Genomic DNA, 23,772 nt, shown 5'->3' with positions numbered 1-23,772 from the left:
CACAATCTAACGTTTTTCGAAGACGACTTATCTCCTCAAATCTTGTCACTTTTGAAAGGAACAAAAAAACATGGGGAAAAAGAAGAAAAGAAAAATCACCTCCGATTCGACATCTGGTGATTGAAAATTCGAAAGTAGAGTTGGAGATAATAGGAGCCACAAAATGAAAACAATGTCAAATTTTGAAGAAATTGAAGAAATTTCCAGAAAGTTGGTGACATAATTTCACAAAAAAATGACTAAAGAAGAACCCCTCCTATGAAATGGACAACATTCGAACTTGGTGATAAGATAGACGAGTAAAGCAGTAAAAAATCGTTCCAGATTCGAAACCAAACAGTAAAGTCGTGACATTGATTACTTAGATAGTAGCTGGAAATTTTGCAAAAGAAATTTACAGCATATTTATGCTTTAATAACTGACAAGAAATGAATTTATTTTTGGTGATCAGTTTGCTTTTTGGATATTGTTTTATCTCAGTAAATTGCTTATCATTGGCTAGCATTGCAGGTAAGATAGTTGTTTCAACGTCAATATTAGGTCCATATAACGTCCATAACGCTTTTAAACGTTATTTTGATGTTCTGTATCAGTTTGGATTTCACTCCGAAATGATATTTTCAAATTTGAAAAAAAAACAAAAAATTCAAAGTTCGCGCGACTTTCAAATTTACAAATTTTTAAAACCCGCTGAGATTAGTATGAAGATTTAGCTACAATATGAAGAAAATTCAAAGGAAAGTTCGCAAGATTTATTGTATAGTAAAGTCTCTTTATCTGGAACAATTATAATTCGAGCAAGTTTTCTCGTCCCTTCAGTCAATATTACCTTATAAGCTAACTTGACTCCATACATCAAAATTTCCTAAAGTAAACTTGAATAAATCCAGGCGTTTTCGAGTTATTGAGACTCCACTGGAATATATATTCCTTGGGCCACTAAAAGATGAGTTTAAGGCAGATTTTACGCATTAATATAAATTAATGGTCTCTTAATATTTCCCCACTTAATTTCAGAATGCCAAGATATAGCGCCGTCGGAGCTTTGTCGTGATTGTATCAGATATTCGCACGTGTGCCGGAGATCATGTCACGTGTGCTCAGCTCACGACGAAGAAACAAACGGAGCAGAAGAAAACAGATTGGATATTTTCCGCAGAGAGATTCTCAAACGTAAGCAAAATACACCTATTAAATCTTAGCGTAACCTGTTAGACAAAACCCCCTTTCAAACTCAGGTTAAGGAGTTTATTGAAATCAGTGTAAATCCGCACACCTCTAAATCCGATTAATCGCGATAGTCAGGTTCCATTTCCCGATCTTTCCAGTGTGATTTCCCGATTTGGTTTAAGGGATGGGTGAAAACATAACAATCTGACGAATATGCAATCTCAAAATCGTAGTAACCGCGTTCGTCTAAAAGGACTAGGAACGACAACAAAGTTGCGTGATTGTGTTTATGAATAGCATGCCGTATCAGCTTTTGAATTTCCGGCGCACAACAAGATTCTTGTTGTATAATTTTCCGCGAGAGGACTATTTTCCTCAGATGTTTAATTTTCAAGCGCCTTCAGAGGTTTAACGTGCGCGTAAGAAAATTATGAACATCTGTTATCAGGCTACTCAAGTGATGCTCAGAGGGCGGTCAATGAAAAATCTCGTATAGTAAAGATTACATCATTAATAGCATAATTAGTATAATTATGCTATTGTTTGGGTCTCCAACCCATTGAGTTTCAAGCCGAAGGCTAGAGGTCAATCTCTTTGGTAGGATTTGAAGCCAACAAATCCTACCAAAGTTGCGCGGCCTTGAGCGACCCGCCTGGTTTTTACACAAATGACAGATTGAAACTAAAATTTACCGCTTAATTTCGAAAAATATATCACTCGAAGACAAAGGAATTGCTAGATTCAATCCGTCATCAAAAATACGGCGCATATTTTAAGGCTTCAATTTTTCTTGCCTGAGAAAGGTTAGAGATTGACCTCTAGCCCTTCGGGCTTGAAACTCAATGCTCCAACCCTAACCCTAACTGGGATGATCGATATTCTTATAAAAATGTTTCTTATAAAACATCGATATTTATAAGCAGTGTTTCTTATAAAACATCGATATTCCTATAAAAAATGTTTCTTATAAGGAACCTCCACATCCCCGACCGTTAAAGTGTCCACCCTTACGTCTTCATTTTGTGGTATATCATCGCGTGTAATAATCGCTTGTGGTTTAAGTTTACGCATGCGCATTATATGTGATGTAGTACATTTATATAACATTACGTAATGGTTTCTTCCAAATATGGTAATACGAGATTTTGCATTGAACTGACTGTCAACAAAAATATATATTGATTAACTTTACAGGCTTACGTAATGACCGTATCTCAAGAATCTTACGTCGTGACGAAGACGAACTTGAAAATGCGCCGTCAAAGCGTCGTGACTTGCCGGCACGTTACGCTTGTTCAATCACTGGAGATTGCCATAAAACATAAAGCTTGATAAAATATATAAGTAAACGTAAAATATAAATATGAAATATTTTAGAAACATGAAGGTAATCTTTGTTGTGCAAAGTGCTCTATACCAGGAAAACCAAGTAGAACTGATTTATAATTAAACATTTATTTGTCAACAAGTAAAAAAACACATTACTGTCATTACTTAAGTTAATCATTTGACATTTGATAATCCTTCAGGTGAAATTGACGGTAATGTATTTTTTACTTGTTGACAAATAATTGTTTAATTCTGAAATATTTTAAAGAATTCATTGAGCAAATTTTACAAAACAACCACAACGGTTAACGTTAAGCCTTTTTGCCTTTTTGTCAGTTGCTATTTTTTCAGTACACATTTTTTATAAGCAATCAAGTTGCTAAGGGTGCAGCCCTGAGAAAGGTAAAAAAAATTAAGTAACTTGGCCTTACCAACCTGAAAATGAGCAAGAACTGAGAAAGCAACTAAAAATATCTAAAAAAAAGGCATTTTCGGCATTATCCAAAATTTGTGAAGTTGCTTGCATTTTTGGCTCAAAATCCATAAGCAACTTTTTGGCTGAAATCCTGAAAATCCTTAGCAACTCCAACCAATGAAGTATAAGCCCGAAGGGCTAGAAGTCAATCTCCTTGGTAGGATTTGAAGCCAACAAATCCTACCAAAGTTGCGCGGCCTTGAGCGGCTCGCCTGGTTTTTACACAAATGACAGATTGAAACTAAAATTTATCGCTATTTTTCGAAAAAAATATCAATTATAAACAAAGGAATTGCTAGATTCAATCTGTCGTCAAAAATGCAGCGCATTTTTTAAGGCTTCACTTTTTCTTGCCTGAGAAAGGTTAGAGATTGAACTCTAGCCCTTCGGGCTTTAAACTCAATGACTCCAACCCTGAGTTAAAAATTATGGGGTTGCTTATAAAAAAATGTGTAATGGTAGTAAAGGACTCTTAGAAGAGGTTTCGATCACAATTTGAGATATTTGAAAATTACATGAAAATAAAAGATACAATTTCGTATCAATAGCTCTACATAGCGACTTACATGTTTTTTTTTATAAGCATCGCGCTTATAAGCATAACTAGGCTCATATATGACAAAAATTTAAGCATATGCTAAACATTTCTTTGAGCCTTCATTTTCAGAATTTGTTTGTTTTTGGCTGGATTTTTGAAATTTCTCTAAAATTTTGCTTAGAATATAAGCATCCCTCAACGCATTTTTCAGCTTTGTAAATCTCTCGATCTAAGCATTTCCAAGCCAGCTTTTGGATTTTTGTATGCTTATAAAATAAAAAAACATGTATTTCTTCTATGTTTTTGAATGTTTCAAATCAATGTGGCTGAAGAAAGTTGATGTTGAGATGATTTAATTATAAAAAGTAAATTTTCATTTCCTTTTTAAATCATGTTGTTTGTATTATTGTGAAAAATTTATTTTCATAAATCTTAATTTAGGTATTTCCTAAGTGTTTGAATGGTAAACCAACTTATATTTTATAGTTTGAATTTATTGATAATTCAATATAAAGTTTTAAATAATTGATATATAATATGCTGATTTCATTTTTTTAAAGATTAATTAAAAAATATATGGACACACGTTCTAAAATTAAAAACCAAGATGAAATAAATATTTACATTAGTCCCTCCCCCTTTTGACCATAGATAGATAGATAGATAGATAGATAGATAGATATGCCCTCCGATGTATCGGAATGGGTCCTACCCACGGTGGAGTAGGAATCACAGCGCAAGCAGACATTGCAACCCTGCAGATGCGAGCTGCCGAGCCATGGTGTATACCACGACACTCGAACTACACGGGAGAACGGATGTCCTCGCAAGTGTAGAACCTCCTGAGTGTCACGGCACACCACAATGTCTGAAATATCTACCCATACTCTTGTATCAGAGTTATGGTACCCAATTCCCCTCACATGGCATGGGTTGACCCGGGCGAAGGAACATTCACTTGCAAAGTGAATCGTAGTGCCACGGTGGGTATCGAACTCGAGCCTCCTGGACAGAAGTCGAGCATGATAACCACTACACCACTACGCCACTTTTGACCATAGTCATTATAAAAAACCCCGGTCTGGCAATGTTTTAGCTTTTTGTTCAATTTTGTTTAGTTTTGTACAAACAAAAGACAAGTTGCGATTTGATCATGTTACCAAAATCTCCTCTTGGGATTGGTCTATTTTCTAATCACGTGATAAACAGTTTGCAAAATAAATCGATTTTAGCACGTAAGCTCCATCCTTTAACAATAAAAAGATACAAAAGCCTTCCAGACAGTGTTTTATAATGACTATGCTTTGACAAAGGACCCACACTGTCTCTTTGCAGTGGTATTGCTGTTGCCCAGCTCCCTTTCTTACAAAAACATAGCAAATTCATTTACCCTGAACTACTGGTGGATTTCCAAAGGAAAATGGGATAACAACTTTGCTTACTTATCTAGGGTATATAAACTCGATAGCAAATAATAGTTGACATTAAATACACCCCTGTCTCATAGCCCCAGTGGAACTTTTTTCCTCAGTGGGGATAAAAACTAAAAATTCCAGACAGGGATAGAAAATCTATTGTTCCAAGGTAAACAAGACGACTTAAAGTCGAAAATTTCGCATAATATTTGAACATCAACGACGAAGATGCGTGAAACGTGACTCCTGCAGCATTATGGATTTTGAATGAAGCGTTACACAAAATATACACATTTTATTGTACACAAAGGTCGTAGATACCCTTTTCTTATGAAAAATCTCAATACATTAAAAACAAAAAGATTCCTAAAACATGCGACTAAAAAATTCCTTTTTATAAGCGTAAAGAAGATCTTTTAATTGGGTTCAGAATAAATCAGAGAACTGCAATATACTTGAGAAAAATAATTTTAAAATTTTTTGAAAATGAAGAAAAGAAAAAGAACTTTCCATTCTTTAATTGATGCAAGAAACTTCATTTTGTGCTTTGATAACAAGTCACTTGTGATAAGACTTAATTCTTTCACTTGCGCAAAGTTTATATCAACTTCTTTCTATAACCAAAAGAATTTTCTAAAATTGAGAAAATAGCTACAGTAGTCAGAAAAATCTGTTGTATACTATCTTCGCTTTCTGATATGAATGATGGCGCACCACCATCAAAATTATTGGGCTTTTACAGAAAAAATTTGAATATTGAAGAATATTGTAGGGGGGTTGGAGGATATAACATTTTTTTGAAATTTACCCTGTGACTTTTGACCCACAGAAAGCAGGTCTAACCCTCTGACAAGCATCAGTTGACTCCATGGACAATCAAAACTACCCTAAAACAGAGCAAAATTACCCCAAACAGAGCAAGTTTACCCACCCACCGGGTTGGTCTAAAAAGCAGGGTAGCCAATGGGGTAGCCAATTGGGCTAGGCTATGGGGTACCTCTTTTTGCCTAAACTTTTGAAATCTGAAACCTGTTTTCATGTGGAAATAACTATACAACATCTTGTTAATGATTCCATGTAATAAAATTTAAGATTCCTTTCGAACTTCAGCCACAATAGCCTTTTTTCCAAAGGTACTGAACTTTGTTACTTCTCAAGAGACCTGGCGCCATTTTGTCTTCCTTCTTGGCTTTGTTTGAAAATTTACAGACCCGAATAAAAAATATAATATACAAAACAGTTTTTAATATTTTAGATTTAGATTTTATTTATGTTTTTAATTGTTATTTCCGTGAAGCTGTAATTCGATGATACTAATAGCTTTAGAATCGCCTTTGGGCCATATGATCTCTAATCTTGTCATATCTTAACAATCTTTTGTTATTGAATCTATTGTTTAATTTATATCATGTTTAGATGTTTCAAACAATTAATTCATTTCAAAATTTTTTAATATGGCAGCTTATAATAGGTACAAAAAGTCTTTTGAAATAGCTCTATTATAATGAAGCTCCATTTCTTACTCCTCATCGTGCATTAACACGTGGTAATTTATATCTTTGTTTATCTTTGTAATCATACATGATCAATCTAAGTATCAATCAGATTCGTGCTCCCTGGTCAGTAAAATGTGGTTCTATGCATTCATTTTTGGTATTTCTATTCTGGTCTGTAAAATATTTAGGTACCCCACAACCTAGCCCAATTGGCTACCCCAATTGGCTACCCTGCTTTTTAGACCAACCCCCACCCACCGGACAAGGCAAATTTTGTAGATTTTTCACTAACCCCCCCCCTAGACACTATATTCTCCACCCCCCCCCATGTATAGGCATTTTCTGGAAGAGGCCATTAAAGGCAAAAAGCAGTTGAGTAGTTGAGCTCAAGCTTCTGAACTAGAGAATGGCAGGATAAAATTTAGCCAACTTTAAGCTTTAAAGAAATAATACTCCTTGAGATTAAAATTTTCCCAAAGTTCAACACAAAAATCCATATAAAAATATATTAACTTAAGGATACAGACTTCGGTCAAGATAGAATATGGGGATTTATTTACCACCTGTCACTCCAATTTTCCCACCACATACTAATTGACTAAACCTCACTAAAAGTGATGCAATTATTTTCTGATGCTATAATAGACCTTTAAAATTAATTATTTCTAGCTTGACCGTAAATCTTTCAAAATCATAAAATAAATGTATGTTTACACACCAGTGAAAGTAGTAAGTGCTAAAAACAGTAAAAGAATCAATATTATACGTAATTGATTAATGGCCCTTCTAGAAAATCACAACAAAGAATCCTTTATGCTCTAACTGCATCCCATTAAAACAAACCCAATCTCTTGCTGGTTACCGTGAGATTGGGTAACTTGCATCAGTGGAGGCTAACATGCATAGCCCTCAAATGAAAGACCTGGCTGGTCACTAAAATACAACTACACAGCTCCTCTCGCAGCTCTAGTCTACCATTTTTGTTTTGACTTAACTTTGTATTTTAATGACCAGCTAGGTCTTTCATTTGAGGGCTATGCATGTTAGCCTCCACTGATGCAAGTTACCCAATCTCACGGTATCCCGTAAAATATATATATAGGGGAGAGATTCCAGAAAAGTATCAAGAACCTTAGTGCGGAAATGGGAATCTCATACAAAACAACGGTACCACTGGAGTTTTTAATGATTCAAAATGAAAATGCTGATTAGCAAAAGAGGTATCAACAATCAAGATCGATGAAGTTTGATTGAAGCTCAATTAGTTTGATTTATTACCTTGGTTGCCCATTCTTGTTACACTCTGATGGCTTATTAGTAGACACCAACGCTAAAGCTTAAAGAGCAGGCCAATATCTATCATCCCATCGGCCAAGCGATGTCAATCGAACTGTGTGATTACCGAACCAAATCCAACAGTCATCGAACCAAGAAATTCCGGTTAGTTTGATTGATGTACGATGTGTTTGATTGAGCTGGTTGCGCTAGCAATAACTGGAATCATTTGAGCTACAAAAACACTAATCAAACTTAATCGAACTGCAATGTAAGTAATCAAACTTTATAATCAAACATCAAACTGAAGATTTTCCGGCAAAGTTCGATTACTGCTAGATTAGGTTCGATAATCGAACACCTATCGTTCGATTTCGTTCGATGAAATGGTTCAATTACCAAAATCGGTTTGATAGGGTTCGGTTGATCATCGCCTGGCATCGGGGAGGAAAAGCTGGAACCTTTACTTAAACCAAACTCATCGAACACCAATCAAACAATCAAACTTCATGAGATAAAAAACTGTCATCAAACTTATATAATCAAACTAATCAAAAAATTGTCTTACCAAATTAGGCTCAGTAATCGAACAGCTAAATCGTTTAATTTCGTTGGATAGCTCGACAGTTCGATTATGAAAATAATTGCTGAATTTCAATTGAACATGATTTCTAGGAAATACATGGTCATGGAAAAACTTGCTAAACCAGACTGTTTGTCACAACTGGTTAATATTTAACACATAACTATCTGGTGAAAAAAGGAAAAAAAGATCATACCTGTGCTGTTTGTAGTTTCAGTAAAGAAGAGGGTTCTAGTGGGTTTTTATGTGTGAGTGTTGTTGTGTGTAAATTAACTCTTTTTGTACTACGTACTGAGCATTATCAATTTATTGGTGCATTCACTAACTACACAAACATAAAATACTTAGTAGTAAACGAATAATAAACCTCTAAATACTCTACAAAAGACCAGAAAACATGATAAAAATTTATACAGGTCAAGTTTCAAAGAGGCAAAAGCATACGTGCAATCAAGCAGCCATTAAAAAATTCTCATGATGAAGATAAATGTTTACAAAGGCTTGGTTACACTTCTTGCACTAGCGTATTTTAATTATTAAGAAAAGCGCTGTTTTTTATCTTTGTGAGTGAGTCCACTTTTAGAACATTGGCCGTAGTACGCCCGCAGCCAAACGCCCACGCCATAATTTGCGCCCCAAAAATTTTCTCGCCACACACACACACACACACACACATAGAAAGACGATCGTAATACTTTCGCTATGCGAAATTAAAAAATATCTGCAATAAAAATGGGTTTGGAGTGCAATCTTTTAAACATTGAATTTCGAATCGGGATGAGATCAAAGTCAATTTCTTTATGGGGCTGATTTTCCCACCGGGGACGAAATTCTTGCCAAATTTTCCAGTGGGACTGGAGTCTCAGAGGGTCTGTGACACAGGAGTGTTTATATCAATGAAGTGAATACAGCCGCTCACATGTTTTCTTCTTACCAGCCACCAGAACCGTTGGAAAACCAACGGATCCGGTGAAAGTTGAACTCACCACAACCATGCCATTTTCGGGCATTTGCTCTATCATTAAGCTACGGGTCCATGTGGAACAGAGACAGTATCTGTCCAGTCAGTAGACAAAAATTCACTTCCAGCTCTACTCAGTGGCAATTGAGTTCTCGGGTTCCACATGGATCCGTAGCTCAATGGTAGAGCAAATACCCGCGAATGACATGGTCATGAGATCAAATCTCGCCGGATCCGTTGGTTTTCCAACGGTTCTGGTTGCTGGTCAGAAGACAACATGAGGGCGACTGTATTCACTTCATTGTAATACAAAGGGTAGATTAATTCTGACTATAGTCACTTCACTTCTTAATCAGTGTCTCTGTTTAAATCAGTCTGATAGAAGTTTAGGTGGCAAAGAATGAACCTAAAAAAACCTGAATTTCGAGGACTTATCTTTTTCAGACTTAGAGCATTAAGTAACAAGTCACCTTGATTGGAATCCCAGCTGGCACACAACGTTATTTCAACGTTCATTTAACGTTATATGGACGTTGTGAACATTAGATAAACGTTGAATCAACGTTGTGTACCAGCTGGGGTTGCAGACGCTAACTGAGTCCTTAAATAGGAGTGTGTCAAGTGTCACCCATTTTAATTTTGATTTACACTTCACCACGACGACCATGGCATATTTTGGCTATATCTGTATGTCATGAGTAAAACCGCCTACATTTCTACTTGGATTTTAAGGAGCAGTTTGATTTTACCACGTCTTTGAGATAGTCCTTGGATTTTCGTATAAGTATCAGAAAATTCAACTGATTCTCAAACCATTCCCAAAATTTGCAGTCCACCACCAAACTCAAGAAAACCACTTCAGTGAAATATCTTTAAGATCTCTCCAATATTTGAAAACAAACTAATCAATGACCAGCAATCTTTGCAATCGATGTTCGATTTTCAAAAAACAAATCTCTCATTTTTCGTTTATCTTTGTCTTATGGTTATCAGAGTCTCTCAAATTATTGGATGAAAAAGGATTAACCTGTACCAAACATTTCTCTCCTGAAAGATAACGCTAAGTACGACCGTTGCGTTATGGGTGTGGTACAGGCTACTACAATCAGTGCCAGCTAGCCTTTCCACATCCCTCTGATGCTCAAATAATAACACACATTGTACTTTTGTTTGTGTTCGATTTATTTCGTCCGCCATTTCCATTTTCGGCGATCGACGACAACGAGTTTCGTTTATTAGTCGGGTGCAAAGAAGTTGATTGTCGGTTCGCCGAGAAAGCAACAGTCTCGTCAACAGCTTTGGCAGTCGCGATGACCGCTTTGGAAGCGCGTTCTGAATCCCCTTTCGCGACTGCATCGGCGACTTCTGCCGCCCGGGCAGCCGCCTTAGCGCCCATTGTTGGGTTTGATTGTTTAGCAATGTGTTCAGCAGTTGCCTTGGCGACAGCAGCTGCCACCGCAGTCGAGGCTACCATTTTGATTTGTGTTTCTGAACTCATGTCGGAGTATTGTTTAACAATATCAGAGAATTGTTCGAAAGGTTTTTTTAACAAGGACGGTGAATCATGACTTGCATTCCCAAAGGAGCTGAAGGTATTGGCTAACGGTGCTGTGGCAAGAGAATCTGAAAAGATAAAAAATACAGTAGTTAAAAAAATTGCTGAGCCTGGTTTCCCTAGGGGAGGTGGGTCGGTCACACAGAATCTGAAACGGGAAAGAAATGCAAGAAATTGGTAAGTAATACACGGGTTGCAGAATTATATCAATGCAGTCAAAACATGTGATTACTCGAAAAAGTTCACGTGAATTTATTCCCATGTTACTTGCTTTACAACTTACAGCTGATCACTTTATTAGTGTCAATAATTTCGAACCAATCAGAAATAAATGTAACAAGCACATAACAATTTCGTGTAAAAGCACGAATTGTCTTAGACTTTAATTTTGCAAGCTGTGTATTGTAAGGTTTGCCTCATTTTGGGTTCCCTGAGGAAGCATTTACTATGCGACACAAACACATAATTTTGTTATCCTTTCTCAAAGACAGGAAGAATAGATTAGGAACCAGGGAAAATAAGAAAATAACTGATGTATTTTTTCTTTGTCCTTGAAATAATAATAATACAATAATTCTACAACCACACATTGCTGGGCAAAAATTTTAGAAATTAAGTTAAAAAAATGCCAGAAATCAACACAACAACAATATTTTTTCGGCTCAAAATAATCCACTCTTTTCAAAACTCTGACAACTCAGTGAAATTCAGTGAAAAAAATCAAAAAAAATTTCACCATAACATTTTGAGCCAATTTAAGGTGAAAAACTGTAATATAAAGAATCTTTTCAGCAGCTTTTCGCGTTATAGAGTGTTAAAATAATGGATTTTTGCACCTAGAATTAACTCAAATGTCACAGCAATTTTTTTTCCAGTAATTGATCAAATGCCAAAGACAACTCTGACGATTCAACCAATTAAAAATACCTATTTGTATATTTTGCTAATAATAAATAAGGAGTTTATTTTGATAATGTCCTCTTAGCCCTCTCTGTCTTTCAATTCCTGAAGCACTCTCAAAATAATCTACCCACGCTTCATAGCCCTCTCTCTCTCTCGTGTAATTTAAAACCAGTTGATTTTACTTAGAGATATCAATAACATAACATAATATACAGTTCAATTTCTTCAACTCGAACCTCTATAACTCGAATGTCTCCTTAACTCGAACAAGTTTTCACGAGGGGTAAATCACTCGAAAAATTATCGTGCTGTACTTCTCTACAAAAAGTTAAAAAAAAAGAGTCAAAAAAAGTCAAAAAATAGTCAAAAAGTCAAAGAAAAAGTCAAAAATTTTGAGAAAAAAGTTGAAGAGTTAATTAAGTTAATTAAGTCAAAGAAAAATATTGAAAAAGTCCAAAAAGTTTCTTGAATGGTCGAGCAAAATTGATGGTCAGTTGGCGTTTTTGGAAGATCTGGGTGGAAAATTTTGGGTGCCCGCTGGGCGTTTTTGTCGGGAAAAAGTCAAAATGAAAGTTTGAAAAAAGTCAAAAAGTCAAATGAAAATTCAAAAATTCAAAAAGTCAAAAAGTATCGTACACCTTTTTTCAAGTCATTTACCCCTCGAGTTATCCAGTCCCTTCAGTAAACAATGCCTTTCAAACCTAACTCTATATCTCAGAATTTCATTAACTTGAACAAATTTGTGTTCCCCAAACGTGTTCGAGTTGAGAAGTGCAAGTCGTGAGAAATGTAGGTCAATCAAGAATGATTATAAAGGTAGAGAGAGTTTCACGGGAAGACTTGAAACTTTGAAAACTCGCAGTAGTCATACATGTTTTTATTATAAGGAACACGTTTATTAGGAACTTGAGGCTCAAAATGGTCCGAAAAACTAGGAATTGTTAAGGAATTTTGAGGCTGAAGTTCTCTCGAAAAATAAGGAACTCCAGGCTTGGAGCCAAGTTAAGGTTCCTTATAAAAAAAATGTGCAGTTACAACAGGTAGCTGATACACCCCCTTCTCACAGATCCGGTATGTAAGATTTTTTCAGCTTGTGGGGGTAAAAATAACAGACTGAAACTCGACGGGGGTTGATATTTTTCATGGACGGGGATTTAAATTCTTTCGTTTTCAAGTCAGAAGATTCAGTAGGGATTGGAAAATATAATATTTTGCAGTGAGGATAATGTTTATTTGATCATTTTCAGTGGGAGCAAAAATGGGAAGATAACTTTCCACCGGGGACGATATTTTGGACAATTTTTCCAGAGGGAAGGGTTCCCATTGGGTCTGTGAGAAACAGGGAGTGGGGTTCTGATTATACCATTAATAAATGAAAAAAGAATCCTTAACACACGGTAATATAAGTGTTTTGACATTTTTTTCTGCATTCTATTTTCAGAAAAGTTTGGTTTCTAAAATGATATTCCTTCGCTAAAATAATAAACACTTAATCTTTGGCTGTCAAGAGTGCAACTAAAACTGAATTCCAGCAAAAGACTCTTGTAAATAAAATAAGAGCCGCTGAAGTGGGTGAGCGGATTGTCATCAGTGATCTAACAACATGCTTTCAAAAAGACACCTTTTTTAAGCTTGATATCACGTGATTATGAAGCGCCAAACGGACCATAATAAACTCATCTATGAGAAGAAAAAGAAAACTTACTTCGTTTTACATCACCAAGGCTGCCATGACCAAAAACAGCCGTATTACAAAGTTCAACAAGTTTCTTCAATTCTTCTGTATCCGGTTGGTAAGCTGATCCAGATCCTATAAAAAAATGGAAAGTGTAGGCAAGAAAAACATATCACAGACTATTCCAGAAAATAATTTTATCCTATGTTTAAATAAATCAATCCTTCCATACAGCTTGAGTAATAGATTTAATAATAGGATAGTTGTTTCTGGTTCATTTTGAAATTTGTTTTTATTCCAAACGTTTCGGCCTCAACATAGTACCATCATCAGTAAAAAAATGATCCTATTTGCATTTCATAATATCTATCACGTAAATCTATCTATCACGTTGCACGGAAACAACCTGGGTTTTGCCAGCAGTGGCAAATCTCCCAAGCCTAAATTTGCCATTACTGTCAAACTAAAACATATTCTGTTTTCCAGTAGGGAGTGCACTCAAAAAACCTGGCGATCAAAAGGGTCGAAGGAAAATTAAGAGAAGAATGCAGAGACGAGGTATCTCAATAAAACCTGGTCTGAAAAACTTCAACCATAATCCAAAGGGTCTATCTCAATTAGTCAAAAAACTCAGATAATCTCTGAAATCATTGCATCTAATCTAGTGGTCTGACCTTTCATTCAAAAATTACGTCTTCAGCATGGGAGATTCTTTTTTGAACCCCTTTTTCAAGACTTAAACCTATGAAAATAAATTTAACATAATTTCGGATTTGAAATTCATTCTTGATAAAGCTGGCTTATAGATGATGAGGTTGAAACAATAGATTTAAAACCTTTGTTTCGAACATTTTGCTTCTTTGTAAAGTTAAACTCGTAGAGGGATCACGTCACACGTGAATAAAAATTAAGATCCCGTGTTAAAATCGTTAATTAGATACCATTAAATCAAGTCTCAAAATTACCTTTGCCAGATGAGATATCAACTTTGACTTTATTTAACAACAAATCATTCAAGTTGGTGTGCGCATCCAGTGAAATGTCTTGTTCAAAGGTCGCCAAAATAATCTTCTTGTCCTTGATGTTATTTTTCAATTTGGATATACAGTTTTCGTCGAAATAACTGAAAAAAAATAACAATATACCCTTAATAATTCTAAAAGTGCAACAAATTTTGAATTTTCAATCTAGTCTGTCATGCTGCCTAAAATAGCTGGCAGCTTATTTTCATTCCTTAGAACCAGTAGAAATATTGATAGAATAAAAAAAACGTTATTCGCTTTACATTTTAATTTCTGTCACCTCCTCCCCTCCCCAAAAGCCAGTAAAGAGCTTCAAAATAACAATACCAAACTAATACAAACTACAATCAAGGTCATAATATTTGTGGAAAAAGAAAAATTTCCACGAAGTCTTATAGCCACAAACGATTTGGAAGCTCTGTAACTTAGGTTGGAAGGGTAAAGTTTTAACGCTAGACTTAAGACTCAGGACCTTAGGATCTGAGGATCCAAAAGTTCAATAAGGCTCAGAATATAGTCTGGAGGTCTATGGATTTCTCTCAAATTGAAATATTCGATTTCATTTTAAAAACAGATAGTCCAAAAGCGACTTTCTCGCCCAAAGTTCAAATTTCGAAAATCGAGGAAATAACAAAAATTCTCAATATATTTCGACGTAGATTGTACTAAAGGTGTCATGTCCACCTTTTTAGTTTTGGTATCCTCAGAATCAAGGAAAATAACTTCAAAATAGCATCCAAGGAAATAAGCCAATAAAACAAGCAGTCCAACTGAAACAACTTTATGATATTTTGGGAAATTTTGGAGTGTTTTCACTTTCCAATATAAACAATCTCTTAAATAATACAGAAGGGAAGTTTTCAACTTAAAAGCCCTTTAGTGACGGTGGAAGAACTAAAATCAGTCTTTTAGCCCTGGAAAATCGAAAACCACTCGAGGAAATAACCAAAATTCTCATTATATTTCGACGCAGATTGCACTAAAGATGTTATTTCCACCTCTTTAGTTTCGGTATTCTCAGAAGCAAAGAAAATAACTCCCATAAAAATAGCATCCATAAAAATAATAAAATAAGCAGTCCAACTATAACAACTTTCTGATATTTTGGGAAAAATTCTTGGGGTGTTTCACTTTCCAAAATAAACAATCTTCTCAATAATACAAAAGGGAATTTTGAATTCGAACAAGTGATACTTTTATGGACCTACCTGGTTATGCATTTAACACGTATATAATTGATATCTACATAAGCGTGACCATTAAACAATCATTCAGAACACAAATAGTGACGATCTATTAAAATTAGTCGTTTGTTTCTTATAAAAAACGTTTAGAAACCAAAACTTCATGCTCTTGAAATATTCTTCCATATTCAAGACTTCGAGAGCAAAAAAAACATATCTCATAAAAAAATTCAGTAATTTTAAGAACATTGATGTATGCTTATTAATAGTGATTCTTATAGATAAAGATGCGTTTTTTGAGCTGAAAAATTATTTTTTTACAAAAATCTGCTTGAGCCATCTTTTACCTACTTTCATGCAAAAAGTCAGAAAAAAACAATGATCCAATATTTCACATAGTCTAAAAAACCCTTTTTTTAGCCGTGTTTTAGCTGAAATTTGCCCCCAAATTTGTTTTTTCGAAAGTCGGGCTACGTCACATTCGAGGGTTTATAGTTATACATCTTTGTTTAAAAAATAATAAAGAATGAAAGAGCCAATCTCGAGAAAAGCTAATACCTAAGTAATTGATAATGTGCTTATAAAAGAATATCGAATTTGGCCAGTTTTCCTATAAAAACACGCAAGCAACCAAAATTTCATGTTTAAACACACATATTTTTTAAAAGTAAGCCCTCCTGAGCAAAAAAAAACATCTATCTCATAAAGAAGTTGAGCAATTTGACTAAGAACATTGATGTATGCTTATTAATAGTGATTCTTATAGATAAACATGCGTTTTTTGAGCCAACAAAATTTTTTTGCAAAAATCTGCTTAAGCCATCTTTTACCTACGATGGTACCCTACTTTCATGCAAAAAATCAGAAAAAATTAACGACCTAATTTTTCACAAAGTCCAAAAAACCTGTTTTTTAGCCGTTTTTTGTCCCAAATTTGCCCCAAATTTTTTTTTTTGAAAATCGGGCTCCGTCACATTCGAGGGTTTATAGTTATGCATCTTTGTGCAAAAAATCAGAAAAAACTAATGAGCCAATCATGAGGAAAGCTAATAACGAACGAACGAACGAACGAACGAACGGACGAACGGACAAAGGTTAATTTATAGGACCTCCACCGGGGTAGGTCCAAAAACCTTCACGAGGTCTCCAGAACCCTGCTAAAACCAACAACCTTATAATCTACAATGAATGCACTGAAATGACCTTTATATAACTGTTAATTTACTCTAATGAAAAGAAAACTAGGACTTACTCCCATTATTTTATATTCCTTTTTCAAAACTTTTATGTTTCCTACTCCACCGTTGTCCGTACTGTAGAGTGTTGATGTAATTTCTTTTATCAATTTTTTTTCATTGTTATTGACAAAAATTAAAAATCGATTTTTGATCAGCTTTTGATCACGTTACCAAATACGCCTCTTTGGATTGGTTCAAGTTTCATCACATGATCAAAATATGAGCAAAACAATGAACCGATTTCTCAACACAAGCTTGATTTGTAAATAATAAAACAAAAGGCTTCCGGATGACATACATTTTATTTACTCTGGTGAAGAGTAGGATCAGAATCCATCTCTTGATTTGCCCAATCCCTACCAGCTGGCACATAACGTTGTTTCAACGTTCATCTAACGTAATATGGACGTTGTGAACGTTAGTTAAACGTTGAAACAACGTTGTGTGCCAGCTGGGTACAGTATTTTCAAGACTTTTCATGTTTATATTTCACTGCCTACTCTTGTGTGCTTGATTGTAGGTTGGGGGTGGAATAAGCAGGGGGGTGGGTACTCCGGATAAAAATCACCAAAATGGGGGGGGGGGGGTCATAATTAAATGCTATTGACCTGATCTTGCTAAAAATCCTAGGAAAATGATTTTTTGGCCAATTTTGGCACTTCGTAGTATAAAGGTCATAAAATGTGGGGGAAGGTGTGTTTTTATAAAGTGATTTGGGGGTGATTTTTTTTCCAAAAACTGCCAAATCACCCCCTACAATTAAGCACACAAGAGTACCCCACTTAGGATGATATGAGCCCTCCCCATCGGGGAATGGGGCCTACTCCTTGAAAAATAGAAATTCATTCTTTTACAAATCGGAACGCTTTGTGCTCTCCAGACACCGGTGGTTCTGTGCACGCGAGACACAGATACCATGATGCATAGTGATGACACTTGAACTGCGCGGAACGGGATGAGAGACGCCACACACCACGATATCTGGCATATCAGCCACACTCCAACCATCAGAGTAGTGGTACCCAATTCCCCTCACATGGTATGGGTTGACCCGGGCAAAGGTGTGTTCACTTGCAAAGTGAGCACTTATCTGGTACTCGATGTAGAAATTTTCTTCCGACACGCTAAAACTCTGAAGGTCGGGAAAATTTTAACATCTGGAACCTTTGGGTTACCATTTTTCATTTTTCTGTAAGGTTTCTCAGGCAGCAGAGATTTTCATGCTAAATTCAGTCGGGTGCAACCGATAGTCAAGCAAAAAGTGTAAGGACAGCTAGACACGACTGTGATGCGGTACATCAAACGATGACAACTATAGGTCTCCGATGGTGATATTGGCCCGCTCCTTCAGAGCTTTAGCGTGGGCGGCCGCCAATACACCATCGGAATATCAGATAAAGTGAGCACACAACTACAGTGGGAATCGAACTCGGACCTCCTAGACGGGAGTCAAGAGCGATGACCACCACGCCACTACACCGTTTACCCGAGGATATGATCGACCACGATGATATAATTTTTATGTATATCTCAGCAAAAACCCTTTGCAATCTCAAACTTAATGACCTTTAATAAGATCTTATTAAGTGCATGTGAGAATTTTTAGGGCCGTGCACGCTCTATAGTGCATTGGGTATAATAAGGCCCAACTAAAATTCTTTAAAACTTTAAATCTTCAAATACTCTGAGCTACTTATTAGATTATCATATTTTGAAACATGATAGGTATTGACAAAACCAATTGGAATATTCATAGAAAAAATTCTTTTGAAATGATGACGTCACCATACATTTTTAGTCATTTTCAGCATAAATCTAATTCGTAGTAGTTGGTGATTTAATGATTAAGATTTTATGATATATTTTTTTTTCGATGGCATCATCAAAAACTTTTATTTCCTCATCGAACTCTTTTGCAGATGGAAGAGCATCTTTGGCAAAAAATTACCAAAGCTGATAGACGGCTCCAACCCCACCCAGGGCTACAAAAGTAAAAGCTCGGGATAATAAGGTTTATGATGTTTGTTTCATAAAAACGAAAGTTGTTATACTTTGAAAAAAATATATTTTTAGGAATATAATTTTGATTACAAAGAGAAAGATATTATTTTCTTTTAAATTTTCGAGTTTTAAGACTTTTTGAAACCTTAAATTAATCCACAACGAAGTACTTACAGATTACCTTTTAATAATGTCTTTGTCCCGCCTGAAGAGCAATGTTTCAAAAAGTCTTTAACTATTATTTTCACTGAAACAAGAGTTGAAGTTATATTTGATATCCATAGCAAAATGTGTCATTACGATTTTGTTTATCACACCCCCTTCTCACAGACCCACTGGGAACCTTTCCCAGTGGAAAAATTTGCCAAAATATCGTCCCCACTGAAAATATTCAAATAAACCAATAAACAAATCCTCACTGCAAAATATTGTACTATTTTTCCGACTTAAAAAATAATTGATATCCCAATTCATAAAAAAATATGTGAATATCAATCCCCATCGAGTTTCAGTCCGTTACTTTTATCCCCACTGGCTAAAAAAATTCTACAGGGTCGTCTGTGAGAAGGGGATGTTGTTTCAGGTTATCTAGTTTTGTTTACGAAGTCTGGATGGTTTAAGGCACAAACCAGAGGCTTTAGTTAGCCTCACATTCCCACTGAGACTTAGCAAATCTAACCTGAAACCCTGAAACTGTCAATTTCGTACACTGTAGTTGTTGCATGACTTCGAGTGCAATACGCAAATATCTTAATACTCATTCCGATATTTTCCGATATTTTGAAATATTATGGAAAAATCTTGGAACAAGTAAAATATTTGTCGTATTGCACTCATACCCTCATGATATAACTAGTACTTATTGAGTAAATTATTGACAGCTTCTCAAAAACTTTCACAAATTCAATTTCAAAAAAAAAAAAAAAAAGCGAAAAATGAATAATGCCAGGCAGTACTGATGCGAGGTCATATAAATACACGACTACAATATTTAAAATGCCGTCGATTGTTCAATTCTATCCGACATTCAAATGTATTGATGAAACAATATAATGCATTTGTCAAAAAAAAACAACTTTACATCACATTTCAGGTTACATATTAATTAAGCCAGATATCCGATTTTGAATTATCGTTATTCAATCCTGAACATTATATGGACGTCTATAAAACTATTTATTTGTAATTACGGAACTTTCTATCTAATAGGCCATTTGTAGTTACAGGGTGGTCGTTTTTTCGCTCTTTCACGCGTAGTGATCTCCTTAATTAATACACTTTTTTTAATAAGCAAATCAAAATTTTTTAAAGCCTGCCTTCGGATGTTCTTAACTCTTTGAGTTTTAAGCCTAAAAATGTTTTTAACATGTTCTTATTTTCCCCATTTTTCATGTATTTTCATCCATTTTCCTAAGAAATTGGCTGTTTTCGAGTCCGCGAAGCCTTAAAATGCTCTTAACTTGTTCTTAACATTTTGGCCATCGAAGCTTCATGTTCTTATATAGTTTGTTCTTATAAAAAACGTGTAAATGTTTTGACGGAATTTAAAATCTGTCTCGAAATAATTTGCAGCTGGAGAAAAAAATGGCTGTAACTTTTGATAGAATTCGAATCAAGTTGCGGTTTTGTGCTCGTTAAAAAGATATTCGTGAGTGGAATATTATCAAGTAAAAAAATTGAGAAAAAAAAGGAAAATGAAAATGAAAAATGAAGAAGAAAAAAATCAACTTCTTGTAGAAATGTGGTATAATTATCATTTTCACAGGAGTGATTCTTCAATCTTAGATCATTATCACTGTCAAAAAATTTTTCAAAAATATTCATTCAATCAAAAGATATCAAACAAAATTTATTGCTGGTTGACTCTATAAAGTAGTAAAAAACGACAAAAAAAAACGAAAAACCTGCCTTTTGTCGATCAACCAGCAATAAACTTTGTTTGATATCTTTTGATTAAATGAATATTTTTGAAAAATTTTTTCACAGTGATGATGATCTAAGATTGAAGAGTCACTCCTGTGAAAATGATAATTATACCACATTTCTACAAGAAGTTGATTTTTTTCTTCTTCATTTTTCATTTTCATTTTCCTTTTTTTTCTCAATTTTTTTACTTGATAATATTCCACTCACGAATATCTTTTTAACGAGCACAAAACCGCAACTTGATTCGAATTCTATCAAAAGTTACAGCCATTTTTTTCTCCAGCTGCAAATTATTTCGAGACAGACTTTAGTATACAATTTTTTTATAAGCAAATCCAAAACCTTTGAAGCCTTCGGATGTTCTCAACTTTTTGAGTTTTAAGCCTAAAAACGTTCTTAACCCTTTAAGTGCCATTGACGAGTATACTAGACATGGGCTTTATGGAAGGTGAAGCCCTCCTGTAATGTCCAGCTTGAGTCAGAAATCGTCATTTTTAGTTTAAGTCGTAGGAATTGGATTGTGCTTCATGGTCAAGCAAAAAAAATTCAAAAGTGAGTCCTTCCAGCAAGAAGAGAATGCAAAAATTTGACAAAAATCCACTTTTTTGAGATTTTTACCGTTTTTAAGCATTTTTGGTCAACGAGTGATCAAAGAACCTCCAAATTTGGCCCTGTTTTACTTTATTCTCTCCTCTCCTTTTACCACTGAACACCTTTCCGTCATTCAAATTCCCCTAGCCTACCCCCTGCCTTTCTAAGCCACCCTTTCTAAATGTGGGGGACGTACGGTTTTTCGGAATTGCGGAAATCGACCCTTTTTTCTCCGGAATCTCGGAAATCAGGCAAAATTCCTTCGGTATTTCGGAATTCTGAAATTACTTCGGTATCGGAAATCCATGAATTTTTGCTTCGAAATTTTGGTATTATGAAGTTTTTATCCCCTTTTTCGTTATTCATACATGAAAAATCAAATTTGATAAAAGATTAGTCAAAACGAGGAAAAATACCCAAAAAAATGGTACGGGAATTGGAAGTATTTCTTTACGGAATTTTGGAAATTTTGGCAAAATTATTCGGTATTTCGGAAATCGCAAATCCCGTGCGCTCCCCTAAATTTGAGTTAATGAATTAATTCTAAACTAAAATAAACTTGGAATGACAAAAAAATAGTCACAATATAATAAAAAGTAAGATTTAAAAAAACCCTTTTCAAAAAGGACCCGCCTCATGACATCAAATATTAATCAAGATAAATTATCTCAATTTTAATTGGACAATAGCTTTGCATTGTCCATTGAATAACATTAGTAATCAGAGGAGATGGGAAATTTGATTTATTGATCATCTAAATACTTTCATAGTAATTGCATGGAATTACTAAGAATATGAATCAAATTTCTTGAAATAAGTTTTGACACAAGTAGGAAGTAGGACAAGGGGCGTTCAAAAAACAAAATGCCGAATTTCTTGAGGATCTTAATAACATACTCCTCCTGACTCATATTCTTTTCGACAGTCAACCCAGTTACCAGGCACTGAATGACATTTTACCAGTTGCTGATGAACCAACCGTCAAACCAGATCCATCCGAAGAGGGACCGACAAAATACATAGCTTCATTTGGTTCTGCAGGAAAATACACGTTTTTTTATAATGAACAAACTATATAAAGGCCAGTCTCCACTTGCGCGCGCTGCGATCGCAACTTTGGCTTCAATCATTTTTGCTTGGAGAAAAGATTACGTCATAAAAACGCAGCGCGCGCTTGGAAAAAAAGTTGAATTTTTTCAAGCGCGCGATCGTTACGTCATATCGCACCAATGGAGTTGCTTCATTTTTCTTTTGACCAATAGCGTGGAAGCTTTGCTCGAAGAAGAGCGATCGCAGCGCGCGCAAGTGGAGACCGGCCTTTAGAACATGAGGCTTCGATGGCAAAAAGGTTAAGAACAATAAGTCAATAACATTTTAAGGCTTTTGGGAGTCACCCAACTTCTTAGACAAAATTGACAAAAATGATCAAGAAATTGGGGATATAAGAGCATGTCGAGAACCTTTTTGGGCTTAAAACTCTAAAAAGTTAAGAACATAACCGAGAGCTTGAAATATTTTGGATGTTCTTTTGATAAAAAAGAAGTGTACGCTAAAATTAATAAGAGAACTACAAAATGAAACCACGTATTTAAAAATCAAAACGAAAAACAAAACTACATGGTGTCTCGCAAAAAAATTTGAATTTGCAGAAAATCTAAGAACTCGATTTCTTTCATTTAAAAAATACGAAAGCTACACTATTCTTAACATATTCTTAAATTTTTGGCCATTTTCATCATTCTTATAAAGTGTATTCTTATAAAAAAGCGTGTAATCGTGATGGTTTGTTGCACTATTGTTTTACTTTCAGAAGACGTTTAAACTGCAAGGTCCATGAGGATATCTGACATTCTTTTAGAAAATGTCAGGTACATTCTAAAATAACAAAATATCTTTAAAATAACATAAAAAAACAAAAACCTCAAATACCAAAATAATTCAGTAAAGTCTACACAGAAATGTTGATTTTGAGCAACTTTTGATTCTGAATATAAAACTCTTCACGATTTACTTGTTGTCGTTCCCCTTTTTCCAAACTTTGAAAAACAAAAGGGAAGAACTTCTTTGCTGGTGGTCCAGTTCGGTTGAGTTATCACTCCATCATCTATGGGAACTTGTTGTTCATTTATAAATAAGCTTATCAAATTTACTATACTTTTTTTGTAAGAACCTTAAATATTTTTGAAGCACTCTGGATTTAAAGTTCAATAATACTCTTAGTTTTGACATTTTGTGAATATTTAGCTTTAATTTCTAATGTTCTTATAGAGAAATAATGCGTATACGTTTTTATTTTATAAAAACAAACTTTATAAGAACATATAGCTTCGATATCCAAAATGTTAAGAACAAGTTAAGAACATTTTAAGGCTTTGTGGACTCAATTAAAGCACCCAATTTCTGTGGAAAACGGCCCAAAATATTCACAAAATAG

General features: G+C 34.9%; 2 protein-coding genes across 2 annotated transcripts in view; one reads left to right on the top strand and one right to left on the bottom strand.

The window, feature by feature from the left end:
* Window positions 1–277: 277 nt before the first annotated feature.
* On the top strand, window positions 278–4,115 carry LOC136813265 (uncharacterized). The gene is made up of 3 exons (XM_067069776.1): window positions 278–511; window positions 1,019–1,174; window positions 2,366–4,115. The coding sequence occupies exons 1-3, from the start codon at window positions 430–432 to the stop codon at window positions 2,494–2,496; spliced, it is 369 nt and encodes a 122-aa protein (XP_066925877.1). The 5' UTR covers window positions 278–429; the 3' UTR covers window positions 2,497–4,115.
* Window positions 4,116–10,162: 6,047 nt separating this feature from the next.
* The window catches only part of LOC136813264 (uncharacterized), a 45,122-nt gene continuing 31,512 nt past the window's right edge, over window positions 10,163–23,772 (bottom strand). The window contains exons 16-18 of the mRNA XM_067069775.1: window positions 14,342–14,499; window positions 13,407–13,511; window positions 10,163–10,866 (exon numbers count right to left, since the gene is read on the bottom strand). Of these exons, the coding sequence (XP_066925876.1) occupies window positions 10,385–10,866; window positions 13,407–13,511; window positions 14,342–14,499 (745 nt within the window). The 3' untranslated portion in view covers window positions 10,163–10,384. The remainder of the gene's footprint in view (window positions 10,867–13,406; window positions 13,512–14,341; window positions 14,500–23,772) is intronic.

The sequence above is a fragment of the Clytia hemisphaerica genome, unplaced genomic scaffold (assembly GCF_902728285.1).
Source record: "Clytia hemisphaerica strain Z4C2 unplaced genomic scaffold, Clytia hemisphaerica genome assembly, whole genome shotgun sequence".
NCBI lineage: Eukaryota > Metazoa > Cnidaria > Hydrozoa > Leptothecata > Clytiidae > Clytia > Clytia hemisphaerica.
Note: the sequence above shows the minus strand (reverse complement) of the source record. Positions and strands in the feature narration are given on the sequence as shown.

Coding starts and splice junctions, on each gene's coding strand:
- LOC136813265 (XM_067069776.1), top strand. CDS start 430: ATGAATTTATTTTTGGTGATCAGTTTGCTTTTTGGATATTGTTTTATC. Junction 512..1,018: donor ATCATTGGCTAGCATTGCAG/GTAAGATAGTTG, acceptor ACTTAATTTCAG/AATGCCAAGATATAGCGCCG. Junction 1,175..2,365: donor CCGCAGAGAGATTCTCAAAC/GTAAGCAAAATA, acceptor TTAACTTTACAG/GCTTACGTAATGACCGTATC.